Below are 21375 nucleotides of genomic sequence, written 5' to 3' on the forward strand. Positions count from 1 at the left end.
GCAGGAGGAAGAGAGGTGTGGGGAGGAGGCGCTACACACCTTTAAACAACCAGATCTCACCAGAACTCTGTCCGGAGAGCAGCACCAAAGGGGGAAATCTGCCCCCATGATCCAGTTAACTCCCACCTGGCCCCACCTCCAATGCTGGGAATTACAATTTGATTGTATTGTAATTACAAATTACAATTTGGGCAGGGACACAAATCCAAACCATATCAATGAGTGAGATCAGATAAGCTAGAGAGTGTCCAATACCTTAAAGGAAAGGGTGTTTCCTAGAGTGTGGACCGCAGAACCAGTTACATCAGAATTACTGGGGACTAGGGGGTATGTGTGCTTGTTTACACTTCAGATTCCTGGGCCTATCCCAGGTTAAAAGGCCCAGAATGGGCCAGGGCAGTAGAGTGTTTAGCGAGCTCTCCAGGTGATTGTCATGCATGATGAAGCAGTGTGGCCTGCAGGCAGGCAGCATCAGCATCACCTGGGAGCCATTGGAAATGCAACTTCTTGGGCCCTGCCGCAGAGACACTGATTTAGAGACTCTGGAGGTGGGGCCCAGCAATCTGGGTTTTAACAAGCCCTATAGGCGACTGTTTTTCAGAAGCACCGATTTAACTGGAGAGGGCCCCAGCTGGATGAAATCAGGTGCACAGCTGCAGGTGGATGGTCGCAGTGAGGAAGGAAGGGCGGTATTTGTGCTGCAGCCTGCCCTGAGAGGCAGGACCAGAGGCCAAAAGTTCCCCAGAGACAGGTTTCTAAGAATTGGACCAATCCCTAAGGAGGCCGGCTGCCTGCTGTGTGCAGGAGGCGCTCTCCATTGAGTCCCCGTGTCAAAGGGCTGTGATCAGAAGCAGGCATAGAGCAGGGGACATGCCCCAGCCATCAGAATTGCACCAGCAGTGTGAAGCATGTCCCTTGCCCCATGCAAGGAAAGAAGGAGGAGAGAGGCATTGGTCAGGGTGGAAGGTATGATTCTCATGGATGCCAGAGAGAGAGCGAGCAGATCTGCTGGATTATAGCTCACTGTGTTGCCTCTCTCCTAGAGAGTGGGGGTTGAACAGGCTAGGGAGGGGGACATGAGGGCCTTAGAAGTCCTGCCGAGCCCAGATTTGGCAGCCCTGGGGTGCCAGGAATGACTCCTTCAAGGACAGTCCCTTGTGGTGGCCTCTTTTGAAAAAATGCAGAGGTCAAAGTTACCAGAAGACCGGACCATGAGCAGATTTCTTAATTTTCAAAGAAAAGGAGAAGAATGCTGCTTCTGTGAGTCAGAGGGAGTGTGCTGATCCTGCAGCCTCTAGCCTCCTGGAACATGGATAGCTGGGGGGAAGATTCGTGGGCACTGGGAGCCTGTGTCCACCTGAAGATCACCCCTGGCTATTGGGCTGCGTTTACTTTTCTTCTGGGGGTAATTAGGCAGATAAACAGGCTCTCTTCAGAGTAGATGTGCTAGAACCCTCACTTGGGCACGTGGAGAAATGTGTACTAGGTGGTGGCAGTGAGTTGGGGGAGAGCTGGTTAAATGCCTGCACCCACATGGTGCCTGGTGTTTGATGTTGAACTGGGGAGTTCTGAGTATGACAGTTCTGTAGTGTCCCTCGTTGGTCCTTTCATCGTGGTTACTTGGCAGAACACAAATGCCATGTCTGTTGCGTCCGTGGATGTAAAACAAAGCTGAGAGAGAGGGGGAAGATATTTGATGTTGAGCAGAATCCCAGCAGGTCTCAGCAGACTGGAGCAATGGGCAGAATCCAAGGGAGAAATTTCACAGGAGCCCACAGAAGGTCTCTGTGGCCTGGAAAACCCACATGTACCAGTCCAGGGAGGTAGGGAGTAGCATCCACTGGAGGGAGAGGAAGGTCCTGCCCTGCACTCTTCAGACCATACCTGGGGCCTTTGGTTCTGAAAAGAGAAAGATAAGAGTGGGGTCAGGCCAGGCATGGTGACTCACACCTGTAATCTCAGAACTTTGGGAGGCCGAGGCGGGCGGATCATCTGAGGTTAGGGGTTCAAGACCAGCCTGGCCAACATGGTGAAACCCTGTCTCTACTAAAAATACAAAAATCAGCCTGGCCTGGCATGGTGGCAGGTACCTGTAGTCCCAGCTACTTGGGAGGCTGCGGCAGGAGAATTGCTTGAACCCAGGAGGTGGAGGTCGCAGTGAGCTGAGATCGTGCGGCTGCACTGCAGCCTGGGTGACACAGTGAGACTCTGTCTCAAAAAAAAAAAAAAAAAAAAAAAAAAAAGTGGGGAGCAGACTTGAAACTATTTCAGGCAGAGAATGGTAGAGGGAAAAATGAGGCTATTCTTTCTAAGAAGGGAGGACTAGAGGTGTATCTTGGGGAGAGGGGAAGACCCAGGGTTTCAGGACCACAGCTGACAGTGGGGTCGACCTGCCTTGTGGGGCTGTGCAGGGCAGAGCTCCTAGCCAGGAGGCAGATTTTGACTCCTGCTGGGAAATCCCCTAAAAGCCACCCCAGGAATGAACTCCACGAGTACCATCAAGGCTGGCCTGCAGGCCCTCCAGGGTTACCAAGGCTGCCTGGAACTGAATGGACCCTGTGTGTGTTCTTTTAGTCTAGGAAGACCAGCCAGGACTTTGGGGGCCAGAAGGCTAGCCTCAAGTGAGCTCAGAAATCCGCACCTGAATTGGGCCTTTTTAGAAGTTTTTTAATGGGCAATACATGTGTGTGGCCGAAAGGCACGGGAAACAGATCTAAACCGGAAGCCTCATTTTCTAGCCCCAACTTTCCTCTCGAGAGGCAGCTAGTGTTAGCTCGTTTCTTGTGTGTCATTCCAAGGAGGTCCGTGCACGTATGCACACAGGAACCACTTAGTTTGTATGTTTCTGGGTTTTTTATTAGCTTAGTACATTACAGTACTGCACCTTGATTCATAATGGTGATCATTTCATCTTTCCATGTACAGAGCTGGCTAATTCCAGAAATAGCTACAGAGTATCCATTGTTGGATCTCTTGTGGTTTATTTAACCAGCCTCATTGGTGGAGGTTTAGGAGTTGTTGCAGATAGGCTGTAGTAAAGTTCACGTCTGTATGACTTTTCACACAGGTGTGTGTCTAGGAAAGACACTTACAGAAGTAGAGTTGCTGAGTCAAAGGTGTGTCATTTTAAATTTAAAATTTTGACATCTCTGTATTTTATTTATTTATTTATTTTGGAGACAGAGTCTCTTGCTCTGTCGCCCAGGCTGGAGTGCAGTGGCGCAATCTTGGCTCACTGCAACCTCCGCCTCCCAGGTTCCAGCCATTCTGCTGCCTCAGCCTCCCGAGTAACTGGTATTACAGGCACCTGCCACCACGCCCGGCTAATTTTTATATTTTTAGTAGAGACAGGGTTTCATCATGGCCAGGCTGGTCTCAAACTCCAGACCTCAGGTGATCCGCCCACCTCAGCCTCCCAAAGTGTTGGGATTACAGGCGTGAGCCGCTGTGCCCGGCTGACATCTGTGTATTTTTAATTGGTGATTTCCTCAGCATATTGCTGAAGGTAAACATCTTCAGCTCCTTTTCTGTAACTGCCAGATCTGTTCACATCATTTGACAGTTTCTCTAGTGGTTGTTGATCTTTTTCTTACTATATTAATAAAACTTTTTTCCTAGGTTTTTTTCTCACTTTTTTTTTTTTTTTTTAAGTTTGTCTCTTATGCTGAAATTTTATTTTCTGCCTTTGGTTCTTGGGGCTACTTCTTTCATTGCATTCTTTGGCCTGGCTGGAATTTACTTGGTGTAAGGAACAGGGTGGTATCCAACTTTTGTTTCTCGGGTTTTTTCCCTGGCCTGGCTGTGGATGGAGCTTTTGGCTTCATTTCTCTGAGAGGAGGCCAGGAGTGGAGAGTGCCTTTGGTGCTCAAAGGTCCTGCCTAGTGGTGTCTCCAGAGAGGAAGGTGACAGAGACACCATCCCGGCTCTTCCTGCTCACCTGTGGGGCAGTTCCTCCTATTAGAAGGTTCCTGGCCCACTGGTTGTTTACATCCCCCAGGTTACCTCCTCACCAGTGAAGTCGGAGGGTTTGGCAGAGTCTGGGCAAGAAGGATCAAGTTGGGGCCGGGACGGGGAGGGCTTTGTACTGACAGCCCACCCAGCCTCAGGGACGTGAGTCACACCCTCTCTGAAGGTGATGCCACCGGGGACCTCATCCACCACGTGCTTAGGGGCTCAGAGAGACCGAAAGCTGTGCAAGGAGTAGGTCCTTGGTCCACACTACAGGGAGCCAATTCCAGCTCTCTCCAAAGCCGTAGGGCTTTGCCTACAGTCACCCCTGGACCCACTGACCCAAACAAATGACTACACCCATAGGGCTGAAAACCAGACCCACCCTATGGGGACTGGTGGTACCTTAAGGAAGTTCTTTGGCTTCCTTAAAAACAGCATGTAGGCCAGGCACGGTGGCTCATGCCTGTAATCCCCACACTCTGGGAGGCCGAGGCAGGCAGATCACTTGAGGCCAGGAGTTCAGACCAGTCTGACCAACATGGCGAAATTCCATCTCTACTAAAAATAAAAAATTAGCTGGGATAGTTGCGCCCTCCTGTTGGAGGCTGAGGCACAAGAATCCCTTGATCCCAGGAGGCGGAGGTTACAGTGAGCTGAGATCGCACCACTGCACTCCAGCCTGGGTGATAGAGTGAGACCCTGTCTGAAAAATAAAAATAGGCCAGGCATGGTGGCTCATGCCTGTAGTCTTAATACTTTGGGAAGCCAAGGCGGGCAGATCACCTGAGGTCAGGAGTTCGAGACCAGCCTGGCCAACATGGTGAAACCCCGTCTCTACTAAAAATACAAAAATTATCCAGGCATGGTGGCGGGCACCTGTAATCCCAGCTGCTTGGGAGGCTGAGGCAGGGGAATCACTTGAACACAGGAGGCAGAGGTTGCAGTGAGCCGAGATCACACCATTGCACTCAGCCTGGGTTACAGAGTGAGACCCTGTCTCAAAAAAAAATAAATAAATAATAAAAACTTAAAAAGAACAGCATAGGCTGGGCACAGTGGCTCACACCTGTAATCCCAGCACTTTGGGAGGCCGAGGCTGGCAGACCACAAGGTCAGGAGATCAAGACCATCCTGGCTAACACAGTGAAACCCCATCTCTACTAAATACAAAAAATTAGCCAGGCATGGTGGTGGGCGCCTATAGTCCCAGCTTCTCAGGAGGCTGAGGCCGGAGAATGGTGTGAACCCAGGAGGCGGAGCTTGCAGTGAGCCGAGATTGCGCCACTGCAGTCCAGCCTGGGTGACAGAGCAAGACTCCGCCTCAAAAAAAAAAAAAATTAAATTAAAATACTCAAAAAATAATAAAATAAAAAGAATAGCATATACCAGCCTGGGCAACATAGTAAGACTCTCAAAAAAAAAAAAAAAAAAAAAGATTAGCTGGGTATGGTGGCACATGTCTTTAGGAGGCTGAGGCGGGAGGATTACCTGAGCCCAGGAGGTCAAGGCTGCAGTGAGCCATGATTGTGCCAGTGCACTCCAGCCTGGGTGACAGAGCAAGACCCTGTTTCAAACAAACAAAACCCAACATGCCCAGTTCTTCAAGATAGATATGAAGGGCAACTAGACTCTTATAGTTGGATGGCATGGCCAGAACAGTGGTCTTCAAAGTGGGTTCCCTGGACCAGTAACATCATTTGGGAACTTGTTCAAAATGCAAAAACTGGTTCTACTGTCTCAGAAACTCTTGGTGGTGGAGCCCAGCAATGTGTTTTAACAATCCCATCAGGTGATTCTGATATGCATTGCAGCGTGAGACCCAGTGTGTAAAAAGAAACCACGTACCCAAGACGAGCAGGTGTGATTGTTGAGGGAGGCTGCAGGTTTCCTCACATGCCTGCCTGCCATTGGGTGTCTCTGCAAACTGCAGCAGCAGCTGCTATTAGCAAGAGCAGGCAGGTTGCACAATGTGGCTGGTGTCCCTTCTTGCAATTTAACTGGAATGGCACATTGCCAAGGGATCCATGTTCAGAGGGACTTCATGAGAGCAGGTGTCTCACCTTGCACCTGTCCAGGCCTCTCTTCTTCCCTTACTGACAGATCTCCAAATCACTTATTTCTCTTAGCAGCCTCTGCTGCAGAAGCAGGGTGGTGCTGCCTCATTTGCCCTGGTTCTTCACCCTGCATCAGATGAACCTCCTGAGGGCCCTTTTTGCTTCTAGGAATGATGATTCCATACCTTACCAGGTCCCCTTGCCTGATAAACCAGAGGTTGGAGAATGAAGAGAGACAGGGGCCTCTGACTTCCCCTGTTGCTGGAGGGATGGCAATAAGGACACAGGAAGACAAATAGACAGACTTGGAGCCCTGAGAATGAGGCAGTGCGTCTCTAGCTCTGAGGTGGGAGAACAGACCCAGAGGCACACTGCACCCTTGCCAGCAGAGGCAGGAGCAAAGCTTCAGTGAGAGGGACTTTCAAGGGAACATCCTGGTGGGCAGTGAATCCTGTCACTGTGGGTGGGGCCAGGGGTGTGGCCCTGGCCCAGAAGTCAGGCAGCATGCTGGTGGGTACTGTTTCTAGCTGGAGGCGCCAGCAGGGGGCAGTGAACTGGGCTGCGACAAGCAGGGCAGATACAGCAGCTTTTCCTGCAGGGTCCCAGTTGTGGGGGTGGCTGCCCTCTTGAGAAGCGGGCTCCCACAGGCCAGCAGGGGCTCCCAGGCCGAGCCTGAATGTGCTTTCCTCTTCTCTTCCAGATCTAACCATGAGCTACCCTGGCTATCCCCCGCCCCCAGGCGGCTACCCACCAGCTGCACCAGGTAAGAGGGTCTGGGGTGGGGAGGAGAGTGAATGCTGCCTCTGTACAGTGGCTGGGAGTGGAGAGGGGAGAACAGTAGTTTCCTCCCTCCCCTCCTCCCCTGCCGGCACAGCCCAGCAGGGGAGGAGAGGACAACAGGAGCAGAGGGACAGCCAGTGGGGGCAGGGGCTGGAGAAGAGCATTGAGGCTGAGGCCATGGGAGGCCTGGGTTTGAAACTGGCTCCAGAAAGCTCTGGCCCAGGCCCGGGGCTGGGTGTCTTGCCTTACTCTCTAGTAACAGTAGGCAAATGCTGTCACTTTGAGACTCAGTTTTCTTCTCTGCAAAATTGCTTTAGGGATTTCTCCCTCATTAGGTGGTCCTGGATACTGATGAGATAGGCAGGCAGAGCCTCTGACGTGGTGCCCTCCAAAGCATTGCTAGGTGATGGTTGTCCCTTGCCACCTCTCCTACCCTCTGTTCAAGGTGTATGGGTTTGCAGCAACAAGATCCCCCTTGCCAAGAGAGGAAGTGGAGGCAGATGCTAAGGGTCGAAGGTCACTCATTCCCTGTTTTCTGCAGGAGCTGTGGGTAGTCACATGGAGAAGTCATCTTCTCTGGCCCTGGCCCCTTTTGGTCCTCAAATGAGATTTGGTCCCCACTATGGGAAAGGAAATACGAGGGCTCATGGGACCAAGGGGAGGTCATCTTGAGGGTGCCTGAGCTGCTGCCCCTCGCCCCAGGGGACCCCCAGGCATCATTCATTTCTCTGGAGCTGAGATCCTGTGGTTTGAGCACCACTGACCTGCAGGCCATTTACCTTCCCTCCCATTCAGCAGGTGAAGAACAAACTCAGACCGAGAGGTGGCTCAGCTGCTGTCCCAGAGCACGTTAGGGGCTGAACTGGGCCACTGCCCTCTGAACAAGCCCACCCCAGGTTGGCTGGCACTGGCCTCGGTTCCCTCTCCATAGTAGAAATCCTGCCACTGCCACCTTTGCTAGCACAGCTGAACAGCCTCTGAGTAGCAACAGAGAAGGAGGCAGGAGATTTAGGGAGGGTTCTTCCTAGAGGGTCTGGAGCCCTGGAGATGAAGAGCCGATCCGAAGCTGCCATGGACAGGAAAGCATCTAACAGGCCAGAGATGTCGAATGCCCATCGGGCACCCAGCTGAGCCCTGCAGGCATTAACTCAGTCTTCGTCACAGCAGTCTAGGCATACACTCACTATGAGCCCATTTGTCAGCTGAGTAAACAAGCCTAAGGAGGGTGAAAGCCTTGCCCCAGGGCACATACCGGTCCTGCTGGTTTCAGAGTGGGCTTTTCACCTCTGTTTCTTCCTGTCCTCTTGTGGACTGGTATCTGTGTTTACCATGACCCAGCCCCGTCTCCCTCCAGCCTCTTATCCTGCTTCTCCCTGCCTTTTACAGACTTGTAATAGCCAACAGCCAAAGCCCCTCCCGCCAATGCCTTCGCATTACTGAAATCTCAGAGCTCCCTATGGTCACCTCTGACATGGGCTCAGTGTGGTGTCCCACAACAGTCTGTCTTTGTCTGTCCTCCCGCTCCATGATGGTGAACTCGGGAGGGCAGAGCCTGCCCGGGCTTTCCCAACCTCCTTAATACCCCACAGAGGGTCTTGGGAGTGATTGGGGAACTCCACCTTCCTCCCTGAGAAGAGGGGAAGGTGTCCCCTCCTCTGCCAGTGGGCTAGGGGGAGACTTTCCCCCTGGTGTTTTCATGTGGTCTGTGGGGTCCCGAGGCTCGAGGCTCTACTGGGCCTCCCTTCCTGACCACCTGGGAGCTCGCATCTCTGCCTTTCCCCGTGTGGTTGGGGGACTAGTAGGGGCTAAATGGCTTGATGTTGCTTTCAGGTGGTGGTCCCTGGGGAGGTGCTGCCTACCCTCCTCCGCCCAGCATGCCTCCCATTGGACTGGATAACGTGGCCAGCTATGCGGGACAGTTCAACCAGGACTACCTCTCGGGAATGGTGAGTCCAGCCTTCCTGCTGAGGCAGCCCTGGGGCCACGCCTGCGTGGCCAGAGGAATCAAAGCTGCTGGCCTCTGGGGCTCCAGAATTGTCTGTGTGTGTGTTGCTGTGGTGTGTGGTGTGTTGAGCTGTACCTCAGAACAGGGTTTTCATCAGGCTTCTGCCACCCGCTCTCTGCCCCTGTCTGGGTCTCACTTTTCCCATCTGTAAAATGGGGGGGGGGGGGGAACAAGGTGATCTCACAGGTCCGTTTTAGCCCTGCGGGGTTAGGGTCGGGAGGGTGGTGAGGGTGTGTGCATGAGTGTGCATGCATGTGCTATATATGAGTATCCACATTCATGTACCTGCGTGTGCGTGTGTGTACATATGGAGGGCTCTTGTGGTTAGGCCTGGGTGGGTGTGTGGCAGGTGTCTTGGGCAGACATGCTACTTTTTAAATTTGTTGTTTTGCTTTTAAAATAATACATTTTATGACTTGAAAACAAACGTATGCTTAGAGGAAAGTATGCAACTAGTACACACCCTAATTTGTGCCAGGCCCAGTTCTAGGCACTGGGGATATGTGAATAAAACAAACAAAAATCTCGGCCGTGCTGCATTTATCATCGTTGACAAGCAGTAACTTAAGTCAACGATGTGTTGTTATTGAAAGTGTAGGTGCCATGGGAACAAGATGAGCAGGGTAAAGGGGTCAGGAGTGGGGGTGGGGTGATGGAGGGATAATGATTTTAAGTTGGCAGTAAGGTGGGTCTGGCTGAAAAGAGGATGTGTGAGCAAAGACCTGCAGCAGGGGAAGGAAGTGCTGTATGGATGTCTAGGGAATGCCAGTGCCCTGAGGTGCCAGGGGGCCTGAGGTGCTTGGGGACAGGGAGGAGAGGCCAGTGTGGCTAAAGTGGAAAGGCGAGGGGATGAGATGAGAAATGAAGTCTGGGGGTCCAGCTCTTGCAGGGTGGAGGAGGCTATTCATCCTAAGGATTTAGGCTTTTATTCTTGGTGAGTGCAGATTCACCTGAACATGCCTGCCAGAGGTGTCTGTGGGTAGCAGGCTGATGTGATGGCGGTGCCCCCAACCCTGAGTATGAGACCCACATGCCTTCTTGGGCAGTGAGCTGTTAACCTTCACCCAGGTGGTCTGGGATGGGAGGAGCAGCCATGTGGAGAGGGAAGGCATTTCCCCTGCAGAAGAGGGTGAGGATCTCTGGTTTGCATCCAGCCGCACTGTTTACTGGCTGTGTAGCTTTGAGCAAGTAAACTCATTCTGTGGTCTGTGAAATAGGTATAACGGTACTTCATGTTCCACAAGCGGAGACGCTGTGAGGACTGACTTGGCTTAGATATGAAAAAGCGTGGAGGGACAGAGTGCAATGGGGCCCGTTGGCCTCATGCTCTGCTTTGTGTCCTTGCAGGCGGCCAACATGTCTGGGACGTTTGGAGGAGCCAACGTGCCCAACCTGTACCCTGGGGCCCCTGGGGCTGGCTACCCACCAGTGCCCCCTGGGGGGTTCGGGCAGCCCCCCTCTGCCCAGCAGCCTGTTCCTCCCTATGGGATGTATCCACCCCCAGGAGGAAACCCATCCTCCGGGATGCCCTCATATCCGCCATACCCAGGGGCCCCTGTGCCGGGCCAGCCCATGCCACCCCCCGGACAACAGCCCCCAGGGGCCTACCCTGGGCAGCCACCAGTGACCTACCCCGGTCAGCCTCCAGTGCCACTCCCTGGGCAGCAGCAGCAGCCAGTGCCGAGCTACCCAGGATACCCAGGGTCTGGGACCGTCACCCCCGCTGTGCCTCCAACCCAGGTGAGTGTCAGCCCACTGCCTCCCTCGGCCCAGGCCTGGGCCCCAAAGACTGGAGACACATGGTCCAGTAGATGGGGAGACAGGGAAAGGCGCAGGCCTCCAGCTGCAACTTCTTGTTTTAACAAAGAGTGTCGGCCAGGTACAGTGGCTCGTGCCTGTAATCCCAGCACTTTGGGAAGCTGAGGTGGGCAGATCGCTTGAGCCCAGGAGTTCAAGACCAATCTGGGCAAAATGGTGAAACCCTGTCTCTACTAAAAATAGAAAAAAAATAGCTAGGCATGGTGGTGTGCGCCTGTAGGCCCAGCTACTCAGGAGGCTGAGGTGGGAGGATCATCTGAGCCCAGGAGACAGAGGTTGCAGTGAGCCGGGATCATGCCACTGCACTCCAGCCTAGGCAACAGAGTAAGACCCTGTCTTTAAAACAAACAAACAAACAACAACAACAACAACGAGAAACAGAAAAACAAAGAGCGGCACCTTCTTGCAGACTCCCCACCTCTGGGTTGTGTTGCTTAAGGCCCAAGGGAGCTGCCCTGTTTCTCCCAGTGTGATGAGACACTCCACATGCGAGTTGGGTCAGAACGCTCCTGGCGAGTACTCCTTATTCCTCTGTGTCATTCACTGCCTGGGCTGTGTGTTTTGTAAGAACTGCCCAGGCCACCTGTCTTAAGCCTTTGTGCCCAACAGCATCTCCAGTCCTTGATATGCGCCCCCCACAGACGGGTTTTGGAGGATTCTTAAAATTCCCTTTGGGTAGGGAAAATGTTGGCAGTTCCTCCAGGGTTGATCTTGGCTCATTTTGGAGAACAGTTCATGTTTGCAGAGCCTAGAATTCGTTGTCATGGTTATATGGCCCAACCAGCCAGCACAGGGATATGGTATGTGCTTGATGACTATTTTTGGACAGAGGGTCTCCTTTCCTCCTTCCCTTCCATACCCACATGTTCCCCCACCCCTGTGCCATCCTCCAGCCTCTCTCCCTTATCTTTTCCCTGAGCTGCCCCCATAATTGTGTTATAACCAGTTTGTACCAGCTCCTAGGAAGACAATCCACTGGGAGACAGTATAACCTGGAAAGTTCAAATTTGCTGGGTTGTGCAGCTGTCAGGGTCTGGAGGAAGTCCGGCAAGTTTTAGTCTAGAGAACAGTGCCAGGGAACCAGTGCTAGATCAAGAGGTCGTCAGGCTGCCATGCACAGTTGTGGAGTCTGAATACCTGCATCTGCTGGAGGGTCCACATGGGCTAGCCAGCCCAGTTAGGAGTACCCACGTGTGCTCACGTGCTGTGGAGACCAGTCATCTATGAGAGAGGCCACAGCCCCTGCTCCTGAGGCTTGCCCTTCATCGGGAGCCTGAGCCCCAGCCCTGGAGGACCTGGGCACTGGGCAGATTTACAGCGTCAGGTTTCGGCTATAGGTGGGCTCCCAGCCACTGGAGCCAGGAAAAAGCTTCCGTACTAGAACACAAGGCCAGATAACAGTCAAGTTAGGCAGACTTGGCGTAGAGTCCTCTGCATTGTTGACTGTGGGTTCCTTTAGATACTCCAACTCTTAGAGAAAGGGCTGTTCCCAGAGTCTAGGGGTGGAGCAGTCTTGAATCTGGGGAAGGTGTCATACGTATCATCTTACCTGTGACTGTTTGTCCGAGTAGTTTGGAAGCCGAGGCACCATCGCTGATGCTCCTGGCTTTGACCCCCTGCGAGATGCCGAGGTCCTGCGGAAGGCCATGAAAGGCATTGGTAAGAGACCCTGGGTGGCTCAAATCCTACCCCCTGCCCCCTATTCCCCAGGCAGTTTCACAGTGGCTCTATGGGCTAGGGTAGCTGGGGGACGCAGACCTGGCCCCAGTGGTAATAAAAGAGAAGATGGATGTGGGATTGCGCCTGGCATGCCCAGAACAGTTGAGGCACCCAGGCCAGGGAAGTCTCAGCTGCAGAGCATCTCATAACCCCTGCCCGACCCACTCCTGCTGCCTCTTCCTCCAGGGACGGATGAGCAGGCTATCATTGACTGCCTGGGGAGTCGCTCCAACAAGCAGCGGCAGCAGATCCTCCTTTCCTTCAAGACAGCTTACGGCAAGGCAAGCTGCGGGGTGGGGGCGCGGGACAGCGAGGCGTGTCCTGAGCTCAGCACAGCCCTGCTCACCCCTGCTTTTTCTTGGGTGGGTCCGGGTCTCCCGGATGGACAGTAAGGAGCAGGAGGGCATTTCCTTCTGCCCACCCAGCAGGTGACATCGTTGGGAGATGAAGGATGCCACAGGGTGCCAAGGTTTGCTGAGAGGCTCCAGACATCTAGCCCTGGGTTCTAGCCCTTGCTCTGCCACATCTCACTAAGGTTGTGGCCACATCATTTTCCTTCCCCTGCCCTCTTCATGACCACCCTGGGGGGTTTAGCTGATGTAAGAACTTTGCAGGGAAAGGCTGTGAGCACTGCCCAAGTACGAGGGGCATGTATGAGCGCATTTTGAACTTCTGGGGTTTTGAATCTTAGAAAGGTAAAAATTGGGTAAATATTGATTAGATTCATGTTCTAGCCCAGTGCTTCTCACACTTCAATGTGTCACCGATCCTCTGGGCATCTTGGTAAAATGTGGTCTCTGATTCGGGAGGTTTGGGGCAGGCCTGAGAGCAGGCTTTTCTCTCGGGCCCCTGGGGGATGTCCGTGCCGCTGCTCCTTGAATCTGGGATATGGCTCTTAGTAGTCACCTCCTGTGGATTTTTAAAATAGACTTTGTTTGTTTGTTTGTTTGTTTGAATATCCAATCAGGATTTGATCAAAGATCTGAAATCTGAACTGTCAGGAAACTTTGAGAAGACAATCTTGGCTCTGATGAAGACCCCAGTCCTCTTTGACGTATATGAGATAAAGGAAGCCATCAAGGTGTGTGTGTGTGTGTGTGTGTGTGTGTGTGTGTGTGTGTGTGTGTGTGTGTTTTCATGCATTCATGCATGTGGACACACAGCCCAGAAGGAGGCCTGGACAGTGTGCTGTGTTCTAGCCCACTCATTAGCTGCTGTTATCAGTATGGCTCCCAGGCCTTCCTGGGTTAGAGTCCACATGCTGTAGAAAAGGGAATTCCCTGTGATTTCCCCAAGAGGCGAGTGATGCACCCGTCATCATCAGGGAGCCTTAAGTCTCTCTCTATCTGGTCTCTCTCCATCTTAAAGAAATGGTGGAGCTAGGGTTTGAAGGTGGCAAGTCTGTGGTAAGCAGAGGGGTAGGAGGCCATGGTTGGTATCGTTCCCATTCTTTAGGACTCTGTTACTAGCAAATGACAGAAACACACTTCGGTTTAAGAAGAACAAAGGTGGAGAATCAGTTATGTGGGTAAAGCCAAGCTGCCTGGCATGGAGAGGGCCAGGCCAGACGTCTCTCTAGTCTCTGCCTCTCCTGAGCGCCTGCTCTTCTGTCCGTTTCTGTGCTTCTCCTGCCATGGCTGCTTCATGCGGGGTTGGGGAGGGGTGCCTGTTGACCACTCTCCGCCTACCTATGAGACCCAGCTCCAGAAGAATCCAGCAGGATCTCCAAACAGGGGCAGGTTCTGACGGGCCCAACTTGGGCTCACTGTTTCCTCCAGTCCTGTGGGTTTTGACTGAGGGGCGGATCCTGTCCATTCTGTGCAGTCCCACAGCTCTGTGTGCACCCCACGGGCAAGGGCAGGCAGCACAGGACCACAGCTCTGTGTGCACCCCGCGGGCGAGGGCAGGCAGCGCAGTCGCGAAGTCCTGTGTGCACCCCGCGGGCGAGGGCAGGCAGCGCAGTCCCGAAGCTCTGTGTGCACCCCGCGGGCGAGGGCAGGCAGCGCAGTCCCGAAGCTCTGTGTGCACCCCACGGGCGAGGGCAGGCAGCGCAGTCCCGAAGCTCTGTGTGCACCCCGCGGGCGAGGGCAGGCAGCGCAGTCCCGAAGCTCTGTGTGCACCCCGCGGGCGAGGGCAGGCAGCGCAGTCGCGAAGTCCTGTGTGCACCCCGCCGGCTAGGGCAGGCAGTACAGTCCCGCAGGCCTGTGTGTAACCCAACCATTTACTGTGTGGCCTTGGACCAGCCAGTACCCCTCTCTGATGCTCAGTTTTCTGATCCATGGGAGTGCCCCTTTGTGTGAACCCTACTCATCACCGCTGCCACTGTCAGTGTGCTTGCCCGGGCTGTGGAGAGGAGCTGACTTCCTTAAGCCTGGGAGTAGCTGGAGGGTGTGTCTCTGTGTCAGGGGCCTCTGTTGCTGGGGTTTGGCCCTGGGGTCCAGGCAGCAGCATGGCCCCACTCTCCTTCCCGGGTGCTGGTAAGGCTGCTGGAACAAGCGCATGGTTGGTTGTATTCTCTGCCCCTGCAGGGGGTTGGCACTGATGAAGCCTGCCTGATTGAGATCCTCGCTTCCCGCAGCAATGAGCACATCCGAGAATTAAACAGAGCCTACAAAGCAGGTGACACCACTCCCTCTGCCCTCTGCAGATCCCTGTGCTCTCGGGGCTATGGCCTCACTCTCTCCTAGGGCCTCTTACTCCTTCCTGGCCTTCTTATCAACCTATCTTCTGCCACCCCCAGCACACTGGGCTTTGACCCAACACCCAACCGTTCCTTCTGTGTATACATGGTGCAAATGACTAAAGTAAGGGAGCGCCAGGGGAAACCTGGATGTGGTTTGGGCCAAGGCTGACTAGAGCCCAGGTCAGCCTGGAGGTCGCAGGCTTGTATATCCCTGGAGGGCCATGTGGGCTGTTTGCTCTCTTGAGCCCGAGCCGAGACCTCTAGCCTTATTCTCCCCACTACAGTGTTTTGCAATGGGCAGCTCCATAAACAGAGCTACAGGGTGGACCTTCTTTGCTTCTCCCTTTCAGAATTCAAAAAGACCCTGGAAGAGGCCATTCGAAGCGACACATCAGGGCACTTCCAGCGGCTCCTCATCTCTCTCTCTCAGGTACTTTTCCCACGACAGGGCTCGGGGCCCCCAAGCCATGGAAGTCAAAGAGATGGGATCCCAGCAATGAGGAAAGGGAAAAGAAATGGGGAAGGAGTGGGCTTGACCATACACCTGCTTCCTTTCAGGGAAACCGTGATGAAAGCACAAATGTGGACATGTCCCTCGCCCAGAGAGATGCCCAGGTGAGTGTGATGGCCAAGCCCCTGGACTTCCTAAAGCAGGGTGTACCTCGCTTTCTTGCTTCCTGAGAGAGGTGCCCTAGGGTGGAAAGAACAATAGATAAGCAGTGGGTTGCAGATGCCACGAGTTTCAGACGTGCTGAACTGCTCAACTGTATGACCTAGAGCAGGTCGTCTGACCTCCTGGGCTTCACCTTCCCCACCTACGGGAAGGAACATGTGAGATAATTAGTATTTCAGCAGTTGATAGATCACGGTTTTGGATGTGGGATTTCGTGCGACTGCGTACTTTCCCCATGTTTAGTTGCACATACCATTGTTTGCAAAGGGGCAGAATTTGCACTTGCCTATTAGTTTTTTGAGGGTTTGAGCCTAGAAACCAGCTGCCACATTAGTTGAGCAGCCTTAGAATTCTGTCCTTGTCCACCTTGTGAGTTGCAGACAAAAGGGGAAACGTCCAAGCAGACCAGGCATCTGAGCTACTCTCTAGAAAAGTTTGGGTTTCCCGCTAATGAATTTCAACCGTAGTGTTATGGCAGGGCAGAGCCATGACTTCCTGGTGGGGTAGAGTTAGCCATACCTCTCTGTCCCCCTTCACTGCCCTTGTCATCCATGGCAGGGCATTCACCAGGAGCTGCCAGTGGTCTAATTATCTCTACCATCTGCAGGTTTCGAATGAGACCCCAAGGAGTGCCCCCTTGTTAGGACTGGAGGAGAGCTACTCCTCTGGACTGGTCCTTTTGCTTTCCAGATGAGGAAACTGAGGCTCAAAAAAGTTGAGCACTGTTCCTAACTGAAAGCTAGAGGCAGAGCCCGGACAAGGGCCTATACCCCTGGCTCGGTCCTCCGTGCCCAGTTAGCACCTGCCTCTGCCCTGGTCTCTGCCCTGCTGCTCCTGCAGGGGTCTGCCTTATTCAGTGTCTCTCTGGCTGGTGACATCCATTCCCATTCTGGGAGTCAGAGCTGGACACCCCTGGGGCTCAGGGCTCTGGCTTTTGCTCCAGCGAGAGTTTTGCGTGCCAGTTTTAGCAGGGCAGAAATTGTCTCATGCTCTGCCTTCTCAGTTCAGACCTGCTTTGGCGTCATCTTGACCTGTGGGATCTCAGCCCCTGATTGCTGCTTTCTGCTCTTTTTCAGGGCTGCTACCTGAGGCCTAGCAGGCACGTTAGAGGCCATCTAGTTCAGAGGTTGCAAATTGGCAAATACTTTAGGCTCAAACCTTCAGAAGTTTACCAGGCTCTCCTGGGTGACGTGGGCCTGGGGTCTGGGTGTGGCCTGTGCCGCATGTACATCTTCCTCTCTCTCCAGGAACTGTATGCGGCCGGGGAGAACCGCCTGGGAACAGACGAGTCCAAGTTCAATGCGGTTCTGTGCTCCCGGAGCCGGGCCCACCTGGTGGCAGGTAAGTCAGGCCAGGGTCCCCCTGAGGCCAGTTAGTTGAGGGCAGTCGGGATTGTGGGGAAACAAAGCTATGGGAACACTTGGCAGTTCCTTCCTGCATGGGGTTTTCGCCTCCTCAAAAAAGCCCCCTGGTGGGGATTTAAAAGACACTGTCAGAGGGTTTCCTGAGTTCTGCAAACATCCAGTTCTGGAGGTTCCTCTGGTGTAGAAACTTGGTATCTTTGTACGTGGGAATGTGGAATGTCAAGAGTTGGGAGAGTCCTTTGGGAGCACCCAGTCCAGTGTTTTCCAAAGCCTGGCATAAGAAGCAGTGATAGCAACAATACTGGGTGCCATTCATTTACTCATTCATTCAACAGATGTAAATCTCACTTCCCTATGGGTCAGTCCGTCAGGTGGTGGAGCAAGTTTGGGGCCATGGTCGGGGGGCAGGGCACTGCAGAGTCTGTGTCCCATGGGCTGCACCTTCTCATTTGGAGAGACAGACAGTAAACAACAATGAAATAAAATCTGTATCACATGGTAAATCCTGTAGAGGAAAACAGCTGGAAACGGGTAGGGAGTGATGGTAGGGTCCACCGGGAGGTGCTTGGGCCAATCCCCACTGAGGTCAGGACATTTGATTTAAAAACCTAAAGGAGATGCAGGGCCAGAGGCCTGCCTGGGGCTCCCAGTACGACTGAGAACAGTGAAGGGGGACCATGTGGAGCAGTGGAGTGAGCAAGAGGAGTGGAAGGTGAGGGCAGAGAGGGGAGAGGGCCCTGCTGATGACTTCCCGGAGTTGGGTACTTATCCTGAGCAAAATAGGAAGCCAATGGAGGGCTCTGAGCAGAGGAGGCTATGCAGAATCCCTGGCTGTGGTGCGGAGAATGGAGTGAAGGGTGCAAGGCCAAGCAGCGAAGCCTGTTGGGAGGCTGCTGCAGGGACCCAGGGAAGGAACGGTGGTGGTAGGGGCTTGTGGTGAGGAGGTGTCAGGTTCTGGCCATGTTAGCTGATGAATTGGACACGTGGCATGTAGGGGAGAGAGGGGTTGAGGATTACACAGGGTTTCTTTAGGGCAAGCAGTGGGAGAATGGCCCTCAACTGAGACAGGGGCAACTGTAGGTGGAGCTGGCTTTAGGTGCCTGCAGGGTGGAGCTGCAGGGAGGCTGCTGGGTTGCTGAGTGTGGAGGTCAGAAGAGGTCTGGCCTGGACGTGAAAGGTAAGGGAACTGTGAGTAATCGAAGGTATCCGAGGCTCTGGGACTGCAGGAGGTCCCCTCGGGAGGGAGACTGGGGAGCCCACCTGTGTGAGGAGACTAAGAAGGAGCCACTAGGGAGGTAGGAGGACCCAGAGGAAGGGGGTCCTAGAGGCCAGTGTGAGGTGGCAGGCAAGGACAGAGGATGGTGACCACACTGAGCAACTGGTGGGCTGTGGCCAGGGCTGCTCCAATGGGCAGTGAGGATGAAAACGCAGCAACCGCTCTGTGCTGCACACAGCAGGCACTGTGGCTCTCCCCATTTGCAGCTGTGGAAGCAGGCACAAGGTGGTAGGGAAGTGGGGGTGCACAGCTAGTAACAGCTGAGCTGGGATTTGAACCCAGGCCACCCGACCCCAGAGCACACTTTTTAACCTCTGCACTATCCTGTAATGGAGCCTGAGTGAATGCATTTTCATCTTAAATCATTATTTCTTTTAATGAGTACAGAACATGTAAGTAGTGCATCAAGCCCATGGCTTCACAAACATTACTTAGGAGAAAAGAGGAGCTGATTTGAAGAAGATATTGAGATAGATACAGATAGAGCAGAAATCACGACTTTAATATGCAAATGGAAGCTGAGACTCAGGCTGGGGAAGGAGAGTTTTATGTCCTGGGTCAGAGCTGGAGTCAGGACCCAGGTTTCCATCATGCTGCCTGCCTCTCTAGGAGCCAGCCGTCCACTCCCATGGGTGCTTTGCGTGTCCCAGATCGAGCTGGGCTGGCAGGGGTGGGCAGAAAAAGCCAGATTGGCTGGGGCAGGCTGGGCTTCAGCTCCCAGGCAGGCTGAGGAAGACAGATGGATGCATGAATAAAGCCAAGGAATGGCAGAGACTGCAGGTGTGGGGGATTTGAGAAGAGGGGACACTGTGTTGGGGTGCGTGGGAGTGGGCCCTGGAGGGGTATTAAGGTGCGATTTGCTTAAGTAGATTGGCAGTCCTGAGAAAAGGACCACACAGAGAGGGACATCAGGTGGTGTGTGTGACTTGTGACGAAATCTCTGGCTTCCTTGAGCGCTAGGCAGGCCTGGGGACGTGCAGGGTGTGGGAGCAGAGTGGGAGGCGGGGGATTTGGGGGCAGAGGCCACCTCACGTGAGTCCTCTGTTAGTCTGCTCATGCTGCCATGACAAAATACCACAAACTGGGTGGCTTAAGCAACAGACGTTCATTTTGTTGCAGTTCTGAAGGCCGGATGTCCTAGAGTGGGGTGCCGGTTTCTCCGTGGCCTCTTCGTGGCAATCAGTGTGCTCACAGGGTCTTCCCTCTGCATGTGCACGTCCCTGAGGTCTCTGTGTGTCCTAATCTCTTCTTCTAAGGAGACCAGGCGGATTGGATTAGGGTACACCCTAGCAGCATGTTTTAACTTAATCACCTCTTTAAAAATCTTATCTCCAACTACGGTTGTATTCTGAAGTCCTGGGAGTTGGGACTTCCACATATGAACTTTGAGGAGACACATTTCAGTTCATAAAATAAGCCTCTGTCATCCCCCTAGTTTTCAATGAGTACCAGAGAATGACAGGCCGGGACATTGAGAAGAGCATCTGCCGCGAGATGTCCGGGGATCTGGAGCAGGGCATGCTGGCTGTGGGTAAGTGTCTCAGGTTTGCCTGCCCACCGTCCAGGGGCTAACGTGTCGTAAGTGTTCAGGCTGTTCGCCTGTCCTCCAGCTGATGGGTGACATCGTGAAAGGACCACAGGATCCAAGATCACTCAACCCAGAGTGTCCAGATGCTGGGAAGTCATGCCGCTTCCCGGGTCCCTGTGCAGTTGAACCCCTAGCTGTCCTGGAGGTGTCTTGTGTGTGTGTGTGTCTTGTGTGTGTTTGTGGTGCAGCTCTGGAGAAGGGAACTGCAGTGTGGGTATTAGTGGGAGGGCATCCAGCTGCTCTCCCGGAGAAGTATGACTCATATCCTGCCAAGTTTCCTCTAAAAATACATCCCTGCAGGCAGTTGTCAGATGTTTGTGATGGAAACACGTGGAAAGATTTTTACTTGCAACAGCGAAACAGGCCCATGCTGAGGAAAGCTGGCTTGGCTCCGGGATGGTAGTGTGCCTCTTACATTGCCCATGTCCTCTAGCAGGGCCCGGTGGGCTCCAGGTCCCTCCCACTGTGCAGAGTTGGGTCCCCGCCCTGAGGCCCTCACAACCCCTCTTTCTACTCACCTGGGAAAATCAGTCTGCCCCTTTTTCCATTATGCTTTTTTTTTAGAGTTTTCTGGATGGGAGAGATGGAAAATCCTCATTTCCCTGCCTGCCCCCCACAGTAGGTCTCGTGACCTGGGAAGCCTAGGGAGATGCGCATTCCACTCGGCCACAGTTTCTCCATGAGGGTCATGGCCTCTCCAGTCTGCCCCTCCTGCCTGAGCAGCAGCACAGTTCCTCGTCACCATCTGCAGCTCCTCGCCCCACTAAGACCCCCGCCCCTCTGACTCTTGGTCCTTTCATCACGGTGGTTGCCAGGAAAGAGGGTGGGTTGGTGTCCAGACTCTGCGTGTTTCTGTTCCAAAGAGCTGGAGCCAAGATCATGGGATAGTTGAGCCTGGAACAGAAGGAAGAGGAGAAAAGATGGATGCAGTGATGGATGTGACATCTGGGCCTCTAAGAGGACACTTGTAGACTCCATGCCCTGCTTGGGCTGAGAATTTTCTGCAGATCTGGTTATGCTGAGTTTCTCTCTTCTAGTGAAATGTCTCAAGAACACCCCAGCCTTCTTTGCGGAGAGGCTCAACAAAGCCATGAGGGTATGTAACTTCCATGTGCAGGTTGCGATACCTTAGCCCCGCCTGTGCCTAGGTCCAAGGGCTGAGGGTAGAAGGCCTGGGGAGAGCCAAATCTCAGCCGAGAGTTCTGAGGACTTGGGTAGGGAGGGGACTGGAAGGCCCAGGGCGGGTGGGCAGGTGAGGAGGCCTGGTGCTCATGCTCTTGGGGGGACTCTCTTTAGGGGGCAGGAACAAAGGACCGGACCCTGATTCGCATCATGGTGTCTCGCAGTGAGACCGACCTCCTGGACATCAGATCGGAGTATAAGCGGATGTACGGCAAGTCGCTGTACCACGACATCTCGGTATGGCCCTGCTGCAGGCAGACTGGGCTCCCTTTTGGCATCCCA

General features: G+C 53.6%; 2 protein-coding genes across 9 annotated transcripts in view; one reads left to right on the plus strand and one right to left on the minus strand.

Moving 5' to 3' along the window:
* Positions 1–21375, minus strand: part of PLAC9 (placenta associated 9) — a 316145-nt gene that overhangs the window by 270577 nt on the left and 24193 nt on the right. The window lies entirely within an intron of this gene.
* Positions 1–21375, plus strand: part of ANXA11 (annexin A11) — a 46854-nt gene that overhangs the window by 23009 nt on the left and 2470 nt on the right. For 7 of the 8 annotated variants that reach the window (XM_028826418.2, XM_077946457.1, XM_077946458.1 and 4 more), the window contains 13 exons: positions 6706–6768; positions 8616–8731; positions 10138–10530; positions 12180–12267; positions 12514–12608; positions 13295–13408; positions 14856–14946; positions 15361–15440; positions 15569–15625; positions 16931–17024; positions 19759–19854; positions 20949–21007; positions 21208–21330. In XM_028826418.2, coding sequence (XP_028682251.1) covers positions 6714–6768; positions 8616–8731; positions 10138–10530; positions 12180–12267; positions 12514–12608; positions 13295–13408; positions 14856–14946; positions 15361–15440; positions 15569–15625; positions 16931–17024; positions 19759–19854; positions 20949–21007; positions 21208–21330 — 1461 coding nt within the window. In that variant the 5' untranslated portion in view covers positions 6706–6713. Of the gene's footprint in view, positions 1–6160; positions 6352–6705; positions 6769–8615; positions 8732–10137; positions 10531–12179; positions 12268–12513; positions 12609–13294; positions 13409–14855; positions 14947–15360; positions 15441–15568; positions 15626–16930; positions 17025–19758; positions 19855–20948; positions 21008–21207; positions 21331–21375 lie in introns of those variants that run through there. The other variant, XM_077946459.1, reaches the window with a different exon arrangement.

The sequence above is a fragment of the Macaca mulatta genome, chromosome 9 (assembly GCF_049350105.2).
Source record: "Macaca mulatta isolate MMU2019108-1 chromosome 9, T2T-MMU8v2.0, whole genome shotgun sequence".
Classification (NCBI taxonomy): Eukaryota; Metazoa; Chordata; class Mammalia; order Primates; family Cercopithecidae; genus Macaca; species Macaca mulatta.